The sequence below is a fragment of the Herpailurus yagouaroundi genome, unplaced genomic scaffold, assembly GCF_014898765.1.
Source record: "Herpailurus yagouaroundi ecotype Mexico unplaced genomic scaffold, PumYag 187, whole genome shotgun sequence".
NCBI lineage: Eukaryota > Metazoa > Chordata > Mammalia > Carnivora > Felidae > Herpailurus > Herpailurus yagouaroundi.
Window position 1 is genome coordinate 18,354,376 of NW_024412418.1, and position 22,114 is coordinate 18,376,489.

Below are 22,114 nucleotides of genomic sequence, written 5' to 3' on the forward strand. Positions count from 1 at the left end.
GGAAGGAGGTTGATAAAGGGTATGATATACAGCAGATTAGTATTTTGGGCAGCTAGGGCTCAATATTCCTGGAGAAGCATGGGGCATAGTTGCATTAAAATGTAGGCTTTATTTTATTTAGATATGGCAAGACCAACAGATCAGGAGGTGACCGCCGTTGAAAAGATAGTTTGTTATACTTACAATTCCAAGGGGATGGGGCATGCCATGGGGCACCACAAGGGGAGGCACCAGGATCAGTCACAAGGCAGTAGGAGGTAAAGGCAAGAGACTTTATTGTGGTTTCTTTGGGAAGGCAAGGCAGGGTAAATGGGCCACAGATTGGATTTCTGGAATAATTTCAGCAGCCCCCTGGGACATAGGGGCTGTTCCTGGTTGTGAGGTACCCTGTCCTCAGGTGGTCAGGGCAGGGGGATTGGAGCCCAGAGTGTGACAGCCCTTGGTGAAGGAGGAGGTTGGGGCATGGACTCTGGCTTGTTTGGTTCACATATAAAAGGGGCACCTGCAGGCCAGCCCTTGCCAGTCTCTAGGAATTGGCTAGACAGCCCTGGGAGGGGCAGTTTCTCTAAGAGTTGGCAAGATCCCAGAAGTCAAACGGTCAAATACAAAAGCTAGAAAATGTGGTTATTACAACAGTGTGCCTTACGCCTCAGAGTTCTCCTGCTGGGGTGTTTACCCATCGGCTCCCATCTGTCATTGACTGAAACTGCTCCAGAGCGCATCAGCTACGTGGCACTTCTGGCGGGGGCTGCTGAGAAAAAGCCCTCAAATCAGAGTCATAGATGCTCACAGGAAGGAGGATGCTGCTGGATGTAGGATGTACCAGAGCAGTGGGGGCCATGGGAATCTGTAGCGGGGGGGACTCTGCCAGCATCTGCCTCAGTTACATTACATTCTTTGTGCCTCCGGGTAAGAGTTTATAACATAAAAATGGGGGTGTTCTTCTGACTTTAAAGAAAAAGCTGTGAGGACTCTTTTTTTTTTTTTTAATTTTTTTTTTTCAACGTTTATTTATTTTTGGGACAGAGAGAGACAGAGCATGAACAGGGGAGGGGCAGAGAGAGAGGGAGACACAGAATCGGAAACAGGCTCCAGGCTCCGAGCCATCAGCCCAGAGCCCGACGCGGGGCTCGAACTCCCGGACCACGAGATCGTGACCTGGCTGAAGTTGGACGCTTAACCGACTGTGCCACCCAGGCGCCCCAGTGAGGACTCTTTTAAAAGAGGTGGGGATGAGTCAACGTTTCGAATCTAAACGCTGTCTCTGATTTGATGTAATTTAGGTCTCAGGGTAAAATCCTGGTCACCCCTGGACCGGACAATGATTCCCTCACGTGTGCCTTGCAGCGGTGACGTCACTGAGGGCAGAACCTCTGCGGAGCTGAACTGAGAGCACCAATGAACAGGTAACTCCAACCTGTGACAACAGACACCACACACGAGGAGCAGCCTCTCGAGTCAACGACAGAGTGTGACAAGAACACCACCTCAGGGGGGTGCCTGCGTGGCTCCGTTGCTTAAGTGTCCGACTCTTGATTTCAGCTCAGGTCGTGATCTCACGGTTCCCAAGATCAAGCCCCTGTGTGGGGCTCTGCGCTGACAGCGCTGAGCCTGTTTGGGATTCTCTCTCTCTCCCTCTCTCTCTCAAAATAAATAAACTTAAAAAAAAAAAAAAGAAGAAGAACACCTCAGAGCTTACCAAGTCACTGCCACTCTCTTTGTCTCTGTTAATCCTTCCCTTTCCACTGCCATCCCTTATTCGTCTCCTCTCCATTCCTAACCCACCTCACCCAATTTGGGATCTTCCATATTTCCCCTTCATAATGTTAAAAAAAATTTTTAAACATTATTTTGAGAGTTGTTCAATCCCTTCTTCAACAGACATTTATGGAGAATGGAATACACACTGACAGCATCAGCAGGCCATCGAAGGGCCTTGAGAATCTGGCCTGAGCTTTTGCTGAGCAGTGGGGATGCAGGTCTATGGCAATGAAGTTGTGTCCACTCTCCTTATAAAAAGCTTCAACTGAAATATTTTATGTATTTCCCAAATAACTTCCAAGCTAAGTTCCTTGTATTTGCGCATGACTCTTGATTCTTTTCCCAAGTGGCAGCAGAAAACCCGGGAAAAGCAACTCTCTGCCCCGGTCTGTAGAAGACCCCTGACTAAAAAGTCCTCAAGTGCGGCTTACAAGCTGAAGAAGCCACCAGCCTTCCTATAAAATCCATACCCTTCTTCCCTCCTTTCTACAGTTATCAACACGGTGACACATACATGTTGTATCACAATACACGTGAGCCCCGTCAAAGTGTGATTTTTACATCAACAGCTGATCAGACCCACCAAGTCTAATTAGAAGCATGGTAAATGAATTCTTTCTTTCCTTTACTATAAATAAATGATACCAATTCTGCTAATAAAATTGGGCCCCTCCTCCCACCTTGATCTTGTGATCCCATCTGAGCCTGTCACATAGTCATGTGTGCTTTTAACAAATACCCACTCAGGGCGGGAGCTGTCACGTCTCACCCGGTTCGTGGAGGGTGGATCTGCCAAGGCTGTGTATGGTGTGGATCGGAGAGCTGGCATGCCCAAAGCCAAGGGGCTGTTGCCAAGAAGAATGTATATTTGAAAGGGATGGTCTCAAACCATGAAAATGCTTCCGAGGAGGTGCTTTAGGATGGGGAGGAAAGAAGAAAGATGTTTAGCTTTGCTAAACCAGTAGGTGAGGTCGCTCACTCTCTGCTTAGTGAGCAACAAAGCTTGGGAAGATGTCAATCCAAACCGCTGGGCCTCACCCTCCCTCTGAGGCCAGGTCCCCCTTTTAGGCTGTTATATCACCTCACGTTGCAAACACCCTCTGCACTTACGAGTAACAAACTTCTGAGGGTAGCTATCTTTTTGTCCCATCAGACCTTAAGTTCCACAAAAGCAATGACTGGGCTGTCTTGTCTACCATAAAATGCTAAATGAGTGGAATGAACAAATGAATGAATGAATGAATGAGAAAAAGCCTACATGGCCACGAGAGTATTCAGCAGCTTGCAGGGTGCCCAGTACAGAGTAGGTAATGATAAATGTCAAATAAATGAACAAATCTATGAATTAAAGAGATGAACTCAGCACAGAGCTCTGAGTAGGTATGTGGTAAGTATTTACTGATGCTGAATGAAAAGGTGGGGCATAAAATTTGCTTTTCTTACACAAGAGCCAATAATTAATTGAAAAATACAATGTCTTTTGATCTGGAAGTTGCATAACCAGGAGTGTGATAATTATATCTTTACCCATCTCTGAAACAGCTACTGGTTTGGAAATATTATTAAGCTAAAGGACAATTACGGTTGTTTGCCCAAGTATTTTTTTTTTTTTAATGGCTTCAGTTTTATTCTTTTCTAAACTCATTATGGAGTACTGGCTTGCACAGACTAGCATGGTCCAGATCAGCAGCCAGCAATGATCACAGTCCTAAGGACAGATCAAGAGACCAGAGCTGTATTACCCAAGGCACCCTCTGCCCTCATCCCACTAACGGTCCTGGGACCATCAGAGAAGCCCTTAGACACTGCACCTGTTTTTAGACTCAGCGAATGGAGCACACAGTTCTGGGTCTGGATCCAAAACGTGCTCGATTTCCTTTGGGGTTTTCTCATACATCTTTTTTCTTTCTGTCTGAGCCTTGTTTGTCTCCACCGGTGGAAAGTCGTAATATCCCTTCCTCTTGGCTTTGAGGCGTAGCTTGTTCCGATAGTGCTCGATGTCTGACTTCTGCTTCAGGGCTTTGTTTACCTGGGGAGAGAGAGTATGTCTCAGGCCCACAGCTGACCAGGCATGGCCAACGGGTGGGAGGTTTTCACCAGATCACAACTCCTGCAAAAGCTGTCCTAGGCTTCACCTCAGGTCCTTGAGCCAGCTAGACCCACCTGTGTCCCATTCCAAGACCAGCCCCAACAGTGGGCCACAAACAGTGTGGAGCCCAACAGTCACCTAAGTCACTTGGACCTTCCATCGGGGGCTTCTTCTCCCTAGCCTACCCAAACCTCCTCAGGTCTTTGTGGTGTAAGGTTGATCCCACCTTAACTCCTTTGGTTCTCCTGTGTGGGAGCTTCTGAGTTGGTGCTCTACTTCTAGCTCCAGCCCTGAGGAACCCAATGACCTCCCCTAGCCATTTAGCTGGTGCCCAGATGGATACAATAGCCAGTTCCTGAAGAGGCTGAGTTAGGATGAACTTAGGGAGAAGGGAGAGCAGACATGCTGTTCCCAAGGTCCTTCCACTCTACCAACCTGCATGTGAGAGCTTATTTTTGTCAATCTGTATCTTTCTTGAGAGATAGGTAGTTCTGAAGCCTTGTATGGCCACTAATGCCAGCCAATTTTTGCTCTACGGGGCAAAGTCAGTCTGGTCACATCAAGAGGAACATGGCCAACACACCTTCTGACTTGTCAAAGATACCAACAGATGGCTATGTTAAATAAATAACAAATGATGAGGAAGTTACACCCACGAATGAAGCTGAATGATGAAGTCAGCCTGACACCTACTGGATTACATGGAGGACCATCAGTGCTGTTTGTAACCAGACTTGACTATATTAATATAACCATGTATAGTGTTGTTATTATGTTTGCTTTAAAATAATCTTTAAAAGAGTTTTCTGTAATGCATAAAGAGATAATTCATCTAGTGGTAAGATACGTATCAACCTACAGGATGAGGCCGAAGGTTCATCAACACACAGCTCCATTTAGATGTTTTGTTTTTACAGCATACTTTTCCTAACTTTTGCAAAGATCTCCCCAACCTGAGCCCTAATGATATTTTTAGGCTGGTAGCATTTCACAGGTCTTAATTGTTCCCTTATTCTGCCTGCCACCAAGAAAACTAAAAGGGACAAGAAGCTAGTATGACATCCTCTGAGGCAGGAATCCCATTTCTGGAATCTCTCCTTAAGCAACATTCCAAGAGAGCTTCAAAGTCAGGGATGAAAGTTAACATCACCAGTAATCAGTCACATCACTATCAAATATTTCCCGATATGATGCTGACAAAAGGGACTATCACCCCCGTGGTTATGCCAAAAATGCATAACTTCAATCCAATCATTAGAAAACACTGGACAAACCCAGACCGAGAGATATTGTACATGATAACTGGCCAGCACTCTTCAAAAGAGTAATGGTCATGAGACAAAGAATGGTCACAAGGAATGACTGAGGAACCGTTCAGACTGGAGGAGACTAAGGACACAACTAAATGCTATGTGGGATCTTGGACTGGATCCTGGGAACAGGAAAGAGACATTAGCTGGAAAACCAGTGAAATTCAAATTAGGTCTTAGATTAGTCAATCACAGAGTACAAATGTTAATTTTCTGGGTTTGATAATTATTTGGTGGTTATGTAAGATGTTCACACTCGGGGTAGGTAAAGAGCCGGTGGGGCTCTCTGTACTATCACTGCAACTCTTAGGTAAATCTGAAATTATGTCAGAATAAAGAGATTTTCAAAGTCAAGCATGAAATTGCTCACATATAATAACTGGAACTAAAACTAAAACCAAAAAAAAAAAAAAATACCTGGAAGCTTTGAACAATGGGAGATCACTTTTCCAATCAATGGTATACCTACTTAACTAAGTCATTAACAGTAACCATCCCAAAGACCATAGCAACACCGCAAATGTTTCAGATACAAGATATAAAGTTGTCTCTATGAGATTCTAAAATATACATGAGTTTGATCAAAAGTTTGAGGAGGAGGTAGAGAAAATGAAAACAGGATATGGTAGGGTAGTGAGATTACAGTGATTTTTTCTTTTTTCTTCTGAATATTCTATGTGGTTGTTATGTTTTCTTTAACATAATGTTTAAAAGAATTACCTATAATTCATAAAAGGAAAATTTATGGCTTTGGGGTTGTGGTTTCTTCACTGAAACAAGCCAACCATAAGAGAAAAAGGAAGAAAATTATAAGACCATCTGCCTTAAATGCCACAGGGCAGCAAATTACAGGGATCAGTTCAGGCCTCTTTTCCAGTCCAAATGCCAGCAAGGTCCATTCCTTTAGCTACCATAATGTAACAAGTATCCATTTCTGGGTAGGCAAAATGCTCATCTGTTCTCCTACTGGGATGGGGTGATGACCCTGGCAGAAAAAGGGAGTGAAATGTTGAATTTAGCTGAGATCCAGAATGTGTCCCCATGACATTCACATCACCAAGCTGGGGTTTAAAGATCCAGGCATGGCGACCACTCTCTGGGTCCTTACTGGGCAGAACATGCTGATCAAGAGCAGTTAGCAGTGCATTAGTGACAACCTCAGAGGCCTTTATCACTGGGCTTGTGTGTCTGGTGGCAGAAGTGTGCCTAACAAAAGATTTGGAGGGCATGATTGGCTTTGAGAAGACACACAGGTCCCCAAGGTATAGAAGCGGGCAATATAAAATGATAAATGATCAACAAATCCTTGCTCATTGGCTGACTAATTAATAATACCAATGATAATGTACTTATTGTGTGCTAAGCACTGTTCTAAGGATTTTACTTATATTAACTCATTTGATTTTCCCAATAGCCCCATTTTACAAATGGAAATACCGAGGCACAAAGAAACGAACTAACCTGCCTAAGGTCACAAGAAGAGTAAGTAGAAGAGATGAATTCAAATCCTTGAAGCGTAGCTTGAGAGTCTGTGCTCTTTTAAGCACAATGCTAGTTTTCACTAATGGGCCGCAGTGAGTTAAAGAGAGGGAAGGAGCATTGGACAGGGATTCAGGGCTCCCGAACATCGTATCATGGCTATCACAATAACTACCGTGTGACTCTGAGCAAGCCACTTGACCCTCTGGCCTCAGTTTCTTTGTCTAAAAAATGAAGAAGTTAGCACAGAAGTGCTCTGTAAGTCTATAACCAGTGAAGTTCCTTCTAAAAATGGAGGAACCTTGGGCCTCAGGCCCCCAGCCCTGCCTCACCATACTGCCACGCTGCCTTGCACCCTCCACAGGGCCAGGCCCCTGCCCACACCGCTTGCCTCCCCTGTATGGGGACCTGCAGTGACCCAGGCCTGGGGCTTCCCAGGTTGGAGTTGTCTTCCCAGCCCCCATGGGGAGGAAACAGAGATACCTGTGGCATAACAAGCCCCCCTACACCTACTTGGCCATGGTTGCCTGGGTGGTACAGGCTGCACCCTCCCACAGGTTGAAGCTGGCCCAGATCATCCATCAGGTCCGGGCCACATTCCCCTTCTTCAGGGACTACCGTAGGGCTAGAAGGATTCCATCTGCCACAACCTCTCCTCAAACTGATGCTCCCGCAAGGTGCCTAAAGATCCTGGGAAGCTCCAGGTCAAGGGCAACTTCTGGGCGGTCGTCATGAGCCTGATCCTAGCTGAGGGGCTGGGGCTGCACAACATGGCCCTGTGTTGGGGCTGGCAGAGCAGGGGCTTGTGGGGAGCCTTTGCCAAGGACCTGGGCCCCTACATGCTGCACAGCTGGTGATACCGGCTCCCCACTTCCAGCCACCGCCCAGTGAGGGTGTTAGCATAAAGTCTTTGCTAGGGGACACCAGGGAGAGGGCACCATGGAGCAGCCCAGGTCCAGCTGGCTCTGGGCACAGTGGGAAGGAGGTGGTGCCCACTCCAGTGCTGCCCTCTGAGAGGCCTCTGTGGCCCCTTCACCCCCTCCCTGGGCTCAGTAGAGCAGAGGGAGAGACTTCCCAGAGGGGAACCAGGAGGCCTGCACCCTCTCCCCTGAGCATAGAGTCTGCTCCTTCCACTTACTGCAGAGTACCCCAGACCCTGGGGGGCTGTCCAGTGGGAGTCACAGGCCTTCACTTTGGGGGCAGCTGCCCACCTCCTACTTGCCCATCTACACTCCCAATGTGATAATGCTCTTGGTTCCAGTACTACCCATATCCTGTCCCCATGCCCACCTTCAATTGGCCCAGCCTACTAGGGGTTGGCCCCTGAAACCCATGGCCCCTCAGGGTTGTTCTGGGATCTAGATGCCCTTTTCCAGGGGATGCCACTCAACAAGAGCATCTATGATATGTGGGTTAGCCATGTCTGGGATCCACCTGCCTCCAATCCAGGGGGTTGCTCTCCTGATACAGCCTGTGAGGCTCCCGGAACAGGGATGCTTTTCTCCCCTACCCCTTCCTGCCACCATCGGTGTGTTGGGAAACCAAGGCCAAGAAGACCAAGAGGTGTCTGTGGCCACAGAAGCCTGGAAACACTAGGCACCAGTGGTGCTGAGAATCCATGATGTTTATTAGACTATCCCACAAAGGGTTGTGACCCAGCTGGGCACCACCCTGGCCTCAATGGTCAGTCATGCCTCTCCTAGCCCCAGAGGTAAGACTGGAAGGAATGGGGCTTTGCTTGGAGTAGCGCCTTCCTGATCCTACTTTCTCTGGTCCTCTCTATCCATCCATTCCTTTCTTCCATCCATCATCCCTATGTGTCACTTCCATTCCCTGGCTCTGGGCTAGCGGAAGGAGAACCAAATGGTGGCTCCAGCATAAAATCTTGTCCTCCTTCATCTCCTTGGGAATGAGGAAGCACCTTTTTGGGGAAAAGATAACAGTAAAGGAGTAAACAAACAAAAAACCCCAAAATTGATGAACCTCAACCTATCACACCTTTATGCCAGCTCAGTCTTCCTGTCCAGAAAGCAGGAGGCACTTCCTGAATCATGTGGCCCAGATCAGGGAATGAGGATGAGCCCCTGATATGGTTTCAACACCCAGGTATACAGGGGCCTGGCATGTTCCTTAAGGTGTGATGGGAAAAGACTTTAAAACCTTGGAAATCTCCCACCTGTTGTAGGTAACAACAGCAGAGTATAAACAAATGGAATGAACAATCAACACAACAGCTGGACAAGAGAGAAAAAACGAAGTATGTGTGTATGCACCTGTAAGGTTAATGGTCACACGCAGGTTCCACACTGCATGTTCTTAAAAATTCATAAACATTTTCAGCTAACTGACCATTCTGGGGCAGGAGATACTCTTTCCCTGACTTTCCCTTTTGCTCTTCTCTAACCTGCCCACACCTACTATCCATCCATCCATCTGTTTTTTTTTTTTTGTTTTTTTTTTTTTTTGGCCAAATCATCATTCTCTGGAGTATGTTACAAAGTTTTTCCAGACTCTTAGGAAAATTGATTAACATCACGATATGCATTGATATCCTCCTGGGAGTAGGCAGGGGGTTGTTTCCAGCTTGCTAAAAGGAGTAAAAGTCATTTCAAAGCCCATGTAGTAGACCACATTCCTGTCTGTATGACATTATCTCCGCTGGTTCTTTATCAACTCAAGCCCCTTTTATTCTACTACAACTGGCACCCCGTAATGAACAGTTTAGGAGTGTTACCAAAGAAGGCAGATGGTTGTGTGTGTGTGTGCTTAAAGTGGGGAAGAACTTCTGATGTTTCTCTTCGTAACTACTGTTTTTAAAAACCCACAATTTTTAAATAAACTCCACCCTCAATGTGGGGCTTGAACTCACAACCCCAAGATCAAGTGTCACATGCTCTATTGACTGAGTCACCCAGGTGCCCCCATAACTACAGTTTTTAAAAAGTCCCCTTGGGCTTCTTAAGAAAGGCAAAAACACCTCAAAAACATCACCCAACATTTTTTTTGGGTGACTCGTGTCCTGATTCATCCCGTCGAGGCCGGTGCACACGGAGGTAAACGTGACCGACAGAGTCCTGTACACCTGGACGCAACCTGCACCCAGCATTCCCAGGTGGTGTCTCTTAGTCTGAATTCCCAGAGGCCTGGCTGCACTGGCTGTCCCCCACTCTGGGTCGCCAAGTGCTCACCTCACCGTTGAGGACTGCTGACTCCTGGCTCCGGTCCGATGTGGGATGCACCACGGGGAGGGCTGTGGGTTTTATCGCGATGAGCTGCACAGATCCAGAAGATGTGTCAAAGGGATCAGCAGCTGCCTTGCCAGAGTTGTCAAAAAGCACTGCTCCTTCCTCTTCGTCACTCGCAGGCACTGAAGCACAACATAAACACCTGATTTTTATGGTGTAGGGGAGCTGCATGATCCTGGGGGAATCTGTGTAAGGCTCAACGCCTAAGGACATTACTTTATTCAAAGTGACCTCAGCAACAATAGCACCTGGTTCTTTGCCAAGGGCTCACTATTGTTCAAGGGTTTCTCTTAAGATCTATACGAGTCATTCTTCCACTGCATGATCAATGGGTAGGAAAGAACTGTAAAGGTTTGAATATAAACAGTAACAATCATTCTTTCAAAATTGTGACAAAATGTTTTTGGGGAAAAAAAGTAAATTTTTTTTTCTCTATGTTTGAGTTGGAGATGAAAAAAGTACAATTTGGCCAAACCTGGCAACTATTCTTAAATATGACAGTCAAAAGAGTAACAGCATTCAGTTCAGTCTGTGCCACCAAAGCCATCCCGTTTTGCAAGATGTAAGGGTAGTAAGTCTTCCCTGGTCAACCAGCCATAGGAACTGCTGCTAACATTTGGTTTATTTTTTTCTTTCTCAAGGCTGCTTCTCCAATGATTTGGGTTAGGGTTTTTTCATTTGTCGAAACAAAAGAAAGCTAAGAAAGAACTGCCAGAGAAACTAATTCACAACTGTAGACAACTTCCCTAATTAAGTAGAGTGAATTCTGTCTACACTCTGTTAAAGTAATTCTCCCTGCTGACAGATAATTCTGCCCTGATTGCTGAAAGACACCAGTCTGCCTCGTGCTTCCACAACTAAGCTGGCAGAAGAAGTTCCAGGGCCAGTAGTACCTTGCTGATTGACTTGTGCTTAAAGCACACTCCCATTAGGTAACTCTAAGAATGACAGTTTATGGAGCACGGCTGGGCAAGAGATAAATTAAGCCTATTCAAACAACTAAACCAGTAGGCAATTTAGGAGCAAAATCGGTGTTCTATAAAATATGAACGTAATAGAAGTGTATTCATCTTTCCTACTGCTTGCTCAAGAGATCGGGATGTCATTTAAATTACCCAGAAACATAGTTTGTATCATATTGTCACTTTATCATAATCATAGATTTGTCAAATTAACCTGAGTAAATTGTTATTTTACGATGGGGCCAAAATACCTCATGGTCTAACAATAGGCTATAATTGGAGTATTTCCTTCTTCTGTGGACTTATTTGCAAATAGGCCACCAAACAGCCAATGACAGAAGAAAATCTCTACTCATACATCTTTTAAAGTAGAGTTTTGCTGGTCAATTCTTGCCTGGCCACCATTATGTCAGACCTGGACAACTACTATGAAAGCCACCTATGGCAGCCAGCCTCCAAGATGGCACCCAAGATGTCCCTAGCCTCCTGATATTCACAGTCACGATGAATAGGACCGATCCATGTAACCAATAGGAAATAGCAGAAATGACAGTGTGTTACTTCCAAGGCTAGGTCATAAAAAAACAAAACAAAACAAAACAAAAAAACCTTTGTGGCTTCCACCTTGCTCTCTCGTGGATCACTTACTCTGGGGAAAGTCAACTACCATGTTATAAGGACACTCAAACAGCCCTATGAAGAAACCCACGCAGCACGAAACCAAGACTCCTTCCGATAACTATGTGAGCAAGCCATCTTGTAAGTGGACTGAAGTCCCAGTCAAGCCTTTAGATGACTACAACCCAGGTCAACATCTTGACTATGACCTCCTGAGGTACTCTGAGCCAGTACCACCCAACTAAGCCACTCCTTAATTCCTGATTTGCAGACATTACATGAGATAATAAACATAGATTGTCATTTTTGGTTGCCAGGTGTTGTTATAGTTTGTTATGCAGTGATACATACATAATCCACCTAAACAACCTCTCTCCTGTGAGCTTCCACCCTTGTTGTCCTACTTAAGATACACAGTCACAGCAGCCAGGATGATTATCTCTTCAAAAGGTAACCAGATCACAGGACTCCTATGATCATAACCCTCCAAAGCCTCATCTCTCTCAGAATACAACCCTGAGTCTTTGTGAGTTGGCTCTGACCACCTGGCCGAGCACATGTCCTACCTCTCCCTTTATCCACTTTGCTCCAGCTACAATGGCCTGCTTGAACAGCCTACATCAGGCTTGTTTGCACCTCTGGGATTCTGTATTAGGTGTTCATTCAGAATGCTCTTTCCCTAGGTCTTTACATGCCTAGTTCCTTCTTATTTTTCAACTGCAGCTTGAAAAAAAAACTTCCTTATTCATGAATCTAAAATAACCTGCCCATCAGCTTGTTATGTTATACTTTCTGCATAGTACTTCTCTCTGCTGCCTTGTGCTGATTTAACCTCTGCCCATCCCTGCCCCTAGAATATAAGCTCCATTCTTGCCTACCCTTTAAAAGGCAGATGTCTATTGCCTTTAATGGTGTCTCAGGTATAGCTGGCTTTTAATAAGGATTTTCTGCATCAATGAAGGAAGGAAGGAATGAATGACTACAATTCCCTGACTTTGGAAAGGAGATTGTTGTTAGTTGTTAGTACTTGCAAAACAGGTGAACATGTAGAAGTTCAAGTTCTGTGATCACTAAACCATGCAGAGGGTGAAGAGACAGCACACAGCAGTTTTACTGATTCTGGGTTGTGACACCCTCACTTCCCATGTGGACAGGGTAAGGAGAGAGCATAACTATAATGGGATGGGGAAAGGATATCCTGGAAGTTGGACAAACTACAGTTCTTGCCCATCCTTATTCTCAAATAAGATTTGGAATGTGTACAATAACCCCTCCAGGTTTATGAGAAAAATAATTAGTTATCCTGCTCCCTGCCAAAAGACTGATGTAAAAAGAGAATATGTTAAATATTCATTTATTAAAGTGTGGGAGTACAGCAGGTTCGTGGGAATATTTGATGCATAATTAGTCCCTAAAGGAAAAAATGTGGGAGAATGCTGAAGGAAAGGGCCACAGCTAAACTGTAGAAGTGCCCTAGACACCATCACATCAGCATCATCATAAATGTCACTGTCCCCAATCTAGTTGTATCTTATTTTCACTGTTGGTTTTAACTTCCATAAATCAGGAATTCCTTCCTTCCTTCCCTCCTTCTTTCTTTCCTTCCTCCCTCCCTTCGGCTTGTCTTCCATTCCAAAAAAAACACACTACTGATATTTTGGTGAGCTCTAACCTCACGGATATATGAGAATGTGGAGCCCTGTGATGAAGAAAAGGACAGGTTCTATGGAAGGTCCACCCCAGAATTCTGATGGGCTTCAGCATTTGCTGGATTTTACCTTAAACAAATCTGTCCCATCATTTCTGTGTGAAAATTTCAAGCTGAACCTCACTGAATGGGAACCTGAGGCACAAGAGAAGCGGCCAACCCTGAAAACTCACTTTCTGTTTCTTTCCGACAAAAATAAAATGCAATGAAGTACCATAAACCTGGAGAAAGGATGGCTTTTTGATAGAACAAACGTATTAAAACCTCAACATAGCACAGTAATTGGATTTCATTCATGCAGGCTGCTCTTATTTCTGAGACTGATATTTAAATAATCAAAGTGACCTAAACAATAAGGAGGCAGGTAGAGTGGTGGAAAAACAAGAACGGAAGGTCAGCAGGAACATTTGGGGCAGGTCAGTATCTCCCCAGCCAGGGTGGGGAGTGATGGGGTCTGAAACAGGCTCTGCTCCCTCCTCCCCTGTGGATTAAATGCAAGGGAGAGGGAAGGGCGTCATCTTATAAATGTGATTTACTGACAGAGGAGTCTGTACGTTGTACATTTTTAAGCAAGCAAAAGGGCACAGAACAGTATGTACGTTGATTCACTTTATTAACAAAGCAATACAACAAAAAACATTGTGTGTGTTGTCATATGCATAGTAAGAAGGTCTGAGAAAGACACATGCTGAGTTACTCAAGGTCATCTGAGGACCCGGGTGGGTGATGGGACATGTGTGGGAGGACAGACTTTGACTTGACTTTATATATTTCTGGGAAGCCTTCTGTGAGCTGGCTTGGCAGAGAGGTGATAGGTAGGATTTCTGGTGGTCTCACGTAGGGTAGATATTCCAGGAAAACCCCCGGGCCAGACCCTGATTCTGGTGTAGAAAGCACAGCCTCTGTGTTACAGGCCATGGGGAATTCAGGAGAAGAAGAAATTCAAGAATCAAATCAGTATGACAATTTAAACCAGTGCTTTATATAATGGCTGGAAATGGGAATGGAGACCACATTTTCCCTGCCGAAGACAAATCTATTGTGCAACATTATTCCTTGTTTTTCTTTTTTAGGCCAGAAAAAAGAAACAAAGGAATATTCTGGAGCTACCTCCAAGAGAGAGTCCCTGAACCACACTCCATCAAATTCCTTTAAAAGGGAAGCACGCCTAACCCCAGTGCCAGATTGTTTGGCTTTTCATGTGGCATTTCTGTAGGATGCCACCTAACAACCCACTGAGACCTGAAAGGAATTTCTTCTAATATGAGTGGCAGCACCAGGTAGTTGAACCTGGGCTCCAGTCAGCCAGCATCAAACATGGAAGGGGTGCATGGAGACGATGGCCAGGACAAAGATGGGGCCAGGTGGAGGGGACACACAAGGATGTCCAACAGACACAACGTATAGATAGTGCAGCAACACAGTAAGGCTGTGTTCTGATGACTTTGAAATAAACTCCAATGCACATCCTTTATAGGGAGGGAAAAGATCTGTGTGAGAGAGAAACCAAACAGATACGTTTCCCTGGAGAATAAAGGCAGAAGCACAGGCTGAGTTTTATGATGACGGATTTATTACTGTGCTGTTTTTCCTAGGAGAGGTGGATTGGTGGCATCTGGATTCACTGGCAGAGACTGAACCCCTAAGACTTATCAAGGGAGTGAGGGCAAGAAAATGAGAGGAATCTCCACGACCAGCAGTAAGTCAGAGATCTGCTGCCCAAGTGGACCTGTGGCTAGGAATCCTGTCAATTCAGCCAAGAATTAGAAACATTCCAGGCAAACACCAGCTCATGCTGCACAGGGCTTTTCTAAGGCACTGCTCAATTCCATAAGGACAGGGAGCAGAGGGCATGAGACACAATAATGCAGAAAAGGGGAGAGGCGATACCCCAGGAGGTAGTTAGCAGACTCCTGACCCTTCTGGGGCACACCAGAGAGAAGAAGGTAGGGTTATAGCACATGGGTCTGTGTGAATGTGGGCGCACACGTGTGTGTAAGTGTGTGTGGGACGGGCCCAGGGGTGGTGATGGCAAGGAGGGCTTCTCACCATTTCTCTTCCGTGCCTCCTCCTTTGTCACTTTCTGCTGTGCCATTACATTCTGGGGCGAGCGCCTCCCTGAGCTGGGCTTCCCTGATTCCTTGCTGATGACAGAGCCATTCTCACTGGGCGACCTGCTGGAAGTAACCATAGCAACAGGGAGATGGTAAGTTTCGACTCCAGCAGCCTCCTCTCAAGGTTATTTTATTTGTACAGTTTATGTCTGTCGCCTTTCGTTCTGGTTTTATCCACAAAGAAGAAATGATACAGGAAAAGAAAACACAGCAAGCCCCACACTACAGCGTGGGTTAAGCAGCTGGTCGCTGTGGAGTGCATTGTTTACGTGGAGGCTTAGCTCCAGAGAGAAGTTCAGTGAGCGCGGCCCTCAGGTCCCATCTCTGTTCCATTAACCCCCAGTGACTATGGAAACGGCGGTGATGGCGTTTGTAAGCATGCCCTCTTTTTAAAACACGGCACTTTGGATAGTGTTGCAGAGCATTTGATTCACGTGACATCTACAGGGACGTGCATTAGACACGGTTCTCTTTGCCTATTCCCTTTACAGATATACTTTGACCACTAAAGCTTAAGTCACTCCACCACTGAGTTATTCTGTCTTACACATATCTGCACGCGTGCACACACGCACATTCTTTCACTGTGCTAACTGGTAACCACTTACACTTGAAACTACCAATTTCAGCTATTGATTTCTTCAGGAAATATGTCATGTGCACCAGCTTTGTGCTGGGCATTATGCCAGGTACACTGGTATACAGAGATACTAGGACACCACCCATGCTGTCCAAGGGCTCCCCATCACAAGCACCAAGTAGGTGCCAAAGACTATGCAGAATGCTTTCAAAACTGTTAGTGGATCATTACGACAATCCACTGGTTTGGTGACTGTCACCCTTGTTTAGCAAGTGAGGAATGTGAAGGCGAGTGGCAAATCAGTCCTGGAAACCAGCGCTCCCCCTGCAGGTAGGGGCTCTCCTCCACACCAGAGCGCCTACAGAGTCCTACAATGTCCTCAGATGAGGCAGGCATTACATAGGGCAAGCCACAGGGCCTTCTCCCCTTCCCTTAGGTGGGGGGTGATTCTGATCTTCTGAAACTCTGCGGGAAACGGACTCTTAGAGCCCCTGCTGAGGTTCGTGCTCCCTCAGGTCTCAGATCATCATAAAGTCCAACTGCCTTCCCTTCTGTGGAGACAATCAGGAGGCAGATATCCAGAGGCCTCGTCAAACTTCTTATTCTTCTCTGTCAATTGTCCACATTCGGAACCTAAAGGCCCCTACAATGGAAAATTGGCTGGAATAACACGTAGTACTTGACCAGTAAGTAAGCAGCTTTTTAAGTGGAAGCTATGTATCTTTGTAGATGTTCTTTTTCCTTCCCCTCCCTTTTCCCTTTTCATCCTATGGGAATGGAGAATTCTCGGTCCTGTACTCTTTAGTACACTTCAGCACCCTAAAACCGTGACCAATGACAGTGCCCACTCACATCCATGGGATAATGCAAAATCTGCCCAGAGGGTTCCACAGAACAACAGAACCAAATGAGACATTCCTTGCCAAAGTTCCACAGACAACTGTAAGTTTAGGAAATGTTGTCTATTATATTCCTTCTTTGGGTGCTCCTAATGCACATTAACATATCAAAGGCCCCATCAGTCCTATCATAAACGGTCCTATCATCTCCTTTTGTTTAATCCACCATTTCCCAGTTTATTTGGCCCCAAATCTCCTTCACCATAAGACAGAAATACAAAGAATGCAGCTTGAGAAAATATAGATAAGGCATTAATTTTTTTTAAAGATTTTACTTTTTAAAGTAATTTCTAACCCCCAACATGGGGTTCAGACCCACAACCCTGAGATCAAGAGTCACATGCTCCACTGACTGAGCCAGCCACGTGCCCCCGATAATTTATTAAGTGTATATAACTTACCCAACATCTATTTGAGCACAGAGTGCTGCCTATACAAATATACATACAAAGAGAAGACATAAGCCCTTGGATGGTTTTCAGAACCTCACAGTTAATGGCACCTACTTTTCCAACTGGCTTTGTTAGGACAACAAGGCTTTCATTGAGGTCCAGAAAGGAAGAAAGGGGAAAGGCTTCTTATAACCCATTTTCACGTTCATGATATACTTAACAGTGTTTGTATCATTTGCATAGTCTTTCCTTCATTTGATCCTGAAACAATTTTCTGGCTGTTCCTCTCAACTCCAGGGAAAGGTATGAATGAACACATTTCTGGGGAGAAACTCCAACTCTGCTTCACTCTTTCATCCACTTATGAACTTATGTTTACATGGAGCCATCAACCCAAACTTCTGGTCAAAAACATAAGGTGAGATTTGTGTATGTGTCCACTCACATGACAGTAACAAAACTGTTTCTGAGAGCAAGAAAGTGCCCCTTGTGAGGCCATAGTTTTAGGCTACTGAACTCAACAGTTCCCCTCCCCCCCTTCTGGGGATATGGGTGTACATGGAGTCCGGATGAAGAGTCATGGAGGTGGGGATTAATCAATTGCTGAACAATTATGGCCAATCACTGAATTAAAGTACCCATTGCCCATGGCTGTCCCTATGAGGTTGATTCTCTATCTTTGCCCATTAGTCCCAGTCACAGGCCAACGAAAGAGCATCCCCAGGAGCCTTAGTGAGAGGAAAAGGACCTGCAACACCTATCTGATTATCTGCGAGTGGCTGAATCCTCAGATTTCAGTTTGAAAACCATTTTTAAAAACTGAGATACCTTAATGACCATCAAATCACTGGTTTCTCCTATTTTTCACTTGCAAAACTTTTCGGATCACCTAACAGACCCATTCTGAGAGGTTATGCAGGCCACAACCAGCAGGAATGAGGAGACTGATGTGGCAAGACGGAAACGCCAGAAAAATAAATGCAACGTGGGTTTGGTTTTGGTTTCAGCATCTTAATATCTTCCCAAATGAATTGGACTCCCGTGGTCAGCTGAACTGGAACAGAGGTGAGGTTTCTCGCATAGCTTTGGCAATGATACAGCCCTTAGTAAATTTCTGTTTTTATGGTAACATTATGAAGCAAATGTAGAAATCATTCAGCTGCATAGACACTGTTTTCTTTATCTATATTTGTTTCATAAGCCCATATTTCCTAATAAAATTCTGGGGGTAAGTAATTGAGTTTGTTTACCAAAAGTAGAGTCCTTGCTAATTCAAGAAGAAATGCTTGTTCTAAAAAAAAAAAAAAAAAAAAAAAAAAAAAAGACCATTTTTAAAGAAATCCTTACATAATTTAAATCATTCAACTAGAATGGGTAGAAAATAATTTTTATTCTTCCCAGCAGTGCTATGTTAATATTCTCATTTTAGTAATTCTATTTACCTCTTTTCAGTGTCCTCTAATAGGTGATAAATATGTTTTTAACATGCCTGTATTGTATTTGGCAAAGATCATAATGAGAATAATTACTGCAAGTAATCCTACTTGCCAGTCAACTCAGATAAATAATCTATTGCTTCATATGTTTCAACTCTTCATGCTGAGGCAGACTCTTGCAGTTCTGATCCCAATTTATTCTCACCTCCCTGTAACCAAGCTTTGGTAGCCTCCTCCCACACTGACTCTGGACTAGACCATGTGTCTTATTTTGGCCAACAGGACAGTAGTGAACTTGACACAAGCAAAGATTTGAGAAGTGTTGCCCCTGGGGGCTTGTTTTCTTGTGGTACATGGAACACCCTGTGAGACAACCTGCGAGAAATCCAGAGCTGGCCTGCTGGAGGATGAGAGACCATGTAGCCCCAGTTACCTGACCACCCCAGACAAGGTTATCACCAACAAGCCAGCCTGGCCAACCTACCACCTGACTACAGACACATGAGTGAGCCCAGCTGAGATTAGCCAAGCCCATCTTAGCCCAGAACCACCACCCTGAGCTGAGCCCAAACTTCTGACCCACCAAAAATCAGGAGCTAAATAAAAGGCTGCTATTTTAAGCTGCTAAGCTGTGGAGTAGCTTATTGTGGAGCAATAGATAACTCATCCACATCCCCTCAACCTTCTTTCCTACCCAGGCTGAAATCCAACCCTCTGTTTCTCTGTACCTCTGAAGTACAAAGAGCTCCTGGAGGGAAAACAGAGACTTGTTGCACGACTCCAGCACAAACTTTGTGTATTTGACACAGACAATCCTTCTTTCCCCTTCAAACTACTCCCTTCTCTTGGCTTCCTGGATTCTATTCTTGCTTTGTCCTCCCCAGGGCTTTTTTCCTGATGCTTTTTGGTCTCCTGTGCTGATTCCCCTTCATCACCTGGACCTCTAATCATTGTAGTGTTCCAGGGGTCAGGTCGTGGGTCTCTTTTCTATCTATACTCTCCCAGGTGACCCCATGCAGTGTCACAGCTTAACTAAATACTGACAACTCCTCATTTATATTTCTACTCTGGACCTCTCCTCTGAACCCCAGACTTCTACAGTTAGCTGAGTTCTGAACACTTCCACTTGAATGTCTAAGTGACATCTCAAACTTAACATGCCCACATCCAAACTCATGATCATCCCCTACAAATTTCTTCTCTTCTAGTCTTCTCCCATACAACCAATGGCAAATTCATCCCTCTCTATTTCTACTCCTCCCAACAATCTATCAGCAAATCAAGGCTAACTACAGCTTTTCCTTCAAAAGATGTCTAGAACCCTATCACTTCTCACACCACCATGCCTTGGCCCACACGACCATCCACATCACCTGGACTACTGTCATAACCTCCTAACTGTCTCTCTGCTTCCATTCCACTTCTACACCATCTGTTTTCCATACAGCATCCTTTAAAATGGCAAGTCACATCATGTCACTGTTCTTCTCAAAACCCTCCAATGACTTCCGATCTTTACTCATGATGAAATTCCAAGTCCCGACTTTGATTGATAAAAGCCTAATATGATCAAATTCAGGCAACTTCTCTGATTCATCCACCACTACTTCCTCCCTAGTTCACATCAGTCTCTTTGGCCTTCTTGCTCTTCTTTAAGTATTTTAAGAGATTCCCTCCTCTGGGCTTTGCACACACTGTTCCATCTGCTTGGAACATTCTTCTCCAAGATAGGTTTGAGGCTTACACATCATTTCATTCAGGTCTTTCTCAAGTGTCACTTTATCAGAAAGGCCGTCCCTGACTTCCTAGCTAAAAATAGCAGCATGTCTCCCTTTCCATTGCTCTATCTTCTTACCATGCTTTGGTTTTCTTCTTCATAATGCATCACCACCCGACTTACTATGTATCTATTTCTCAGTTTATTGTCTATCTCTCCCCACCAGATTGTGAGCACCGTGAGAGTAGGAACTTTGTCTTGTTCCCTGGAGTATCCCCAGTGCCTGGTAAACAGCAATCAGTTAGTATCTATTAGGTGAAGGGAGGGAGAGAAAAAAGGAGGCAGAGATGATGTAGCTTTTCTAGCATCCATTGTGGTCTCAGGCAATGGAGAAGGGACTTGGCAATGGCAGTTGGTTTGGCCAGCCAACAAGCCTTGCCATAGAATTCATTACCTCTTTATAACACTATTGTAAAGTCCTTACAACAAGTCTCCTGGCCTCTAGCCTAACCTCTTCCATCTATCATCCACACTGCCACTGGAGCAGTCTTTCTAAAATTCAGACTGGACATCACTGTCTTCCCAAAGAACTTTTAGTGGCTTCCCACTGCCCAGAGAATAAAGGTCAAACTCCATAGCTTGGCGGTTAAGACCCTCCACAATTTTCACTTATCTTCTGGTTTCATCCTTACTGCATCCCAACCACTGTGAACTCTAAACCCTAGGGACATTTGCCATTATGTGAATTATCTCTCCACAACTATTGACACTCTACTCACCCTCCGAGGCCCAGCTAAAACATAAGCTCCTCCCCAATCCTTTCCCTCATCAGATTTAAGTTCTTCCTTTCTTTTCCATAGTACTTCGTTCAGACTCCTCTATGAGCACCTGCACATCATGCTTGGTTTCCAGGTATTTATCTCTTGGTGTCTCCATCATGAGATCCTTGGGAGTCAGGAACCAATCATAAACCTTTCTGTAGGCCTCCCAATGCCTGTCAAAGTGCTCTGTTCACGGTAAAAGCTCCTAAAAACTGTTTTTGAACTAAAACCATACATTACTGAAAAACTGCCAGATAAAATACAACTCTACTGAATCAAAGGCACTGCTTTTAATATAAGTTAAAAAATCTAAGTGTGATGCCAGTGCCAAATTTGTTGTAATAAATATGAAAGCAAAATTTCTACTCTTGTGGCTGATCAGTGATGTAAAACCTTACGAATTATGGCTCAAGAGAAGCAAGTATTGTGATTCTTGTCACCTACTTTAGTCTCCTCAAAAACTCAAAATAAGCATGAAGGGGATTTTGTTTTTAATGGTTATTTATTTTTGAGAGAGAGAGAGACAGAGGTGAGCGGGGGTGGGGCAGAGACAGGAAGACACAGAATCCAAAGCAGGCTCCGGGCTCTGAGCTGTCAGTACAGAGCCTGATGTAGGGCTCAAACTCATGAACCGTGAGATCATGACCTGAGCTGAAGTCAGATGCTTGACTGACTGAGCCACCCAGACACCCCAAGGGGAGTTTTTTTTTTAAGTTTATTTATTTGGAGAGAGGGTGGGCATGAGCTGGGGAGGGGCAGAGAGAGAGAGAGAAAGAGAGAGAGAGAGAATTCTAAGCAGGCTCCACACTGTCAGCAGAGAGCCTGAGGTGGGGCTCAGACCCACAAACTATGAGATCATGATCTGAGCCAAGACTGAGAGTTGGATCCTCGACCGACTGAGCCACCCAGGCACCCCTGAAGGGGAGAATTTATTTATTTATTTATTTATTTATTTATTTATTTATTTATTTATTTATTTATTT

The 22,114-nt window shown here is 44.8% G+C and overlaps 1 protein-coding gene and 1 long non-coding RNA gene across 8 annotated transcripts in view; one reads left to right on the forward strand and one right to left on the reverse strand.

Moving 5' to 3' along the window:
- The window catches only part of KIAA1549L (KIAA1549 like), a 267,700-nt gene that overhangs the window by 48,194 nt on the left and 197,392 nt on the right, over positions 1-22,114 (reverse strand). For 6 of the 7 annotated variants that reach the window (XM_040495494.1, XM_040495489.1, XM_040495492.1 and 3 more), the window contains 3 exons: positions 15,222-15,349; positions 9,828-10,006; positions 3,573-3,790 (listed from right to left, as the gene is read on the reverse strand). In XM_040495494.1, coding sequence (XP_040351428.1) covers positions 3,573-3,790; positions 9,828-10,006; positions 15,222-15,349 — 525 coding nt within the window. The remainder of the gene's footprint in view (positions 1-3,572; positions 3,791-9,827; positions 10,007-15,221; positions 15,350-22,114) is intronic. The other variant, XM_040495491.1, reaches the window with a different exon arrangement.
- On the forward strand, positions 15,276-19,221 carry LOC121043585 (uncharacterized). The gene is made up of 4 exons (XR_005796928.1): positions 15,276-15,378; positions 17,455-17,575; positions 18,054-18,222; positions 18,876-19,221. It is a non-coding gene; the product is annotated as an uncharacterized LOC121043585 (long non-coding RNA).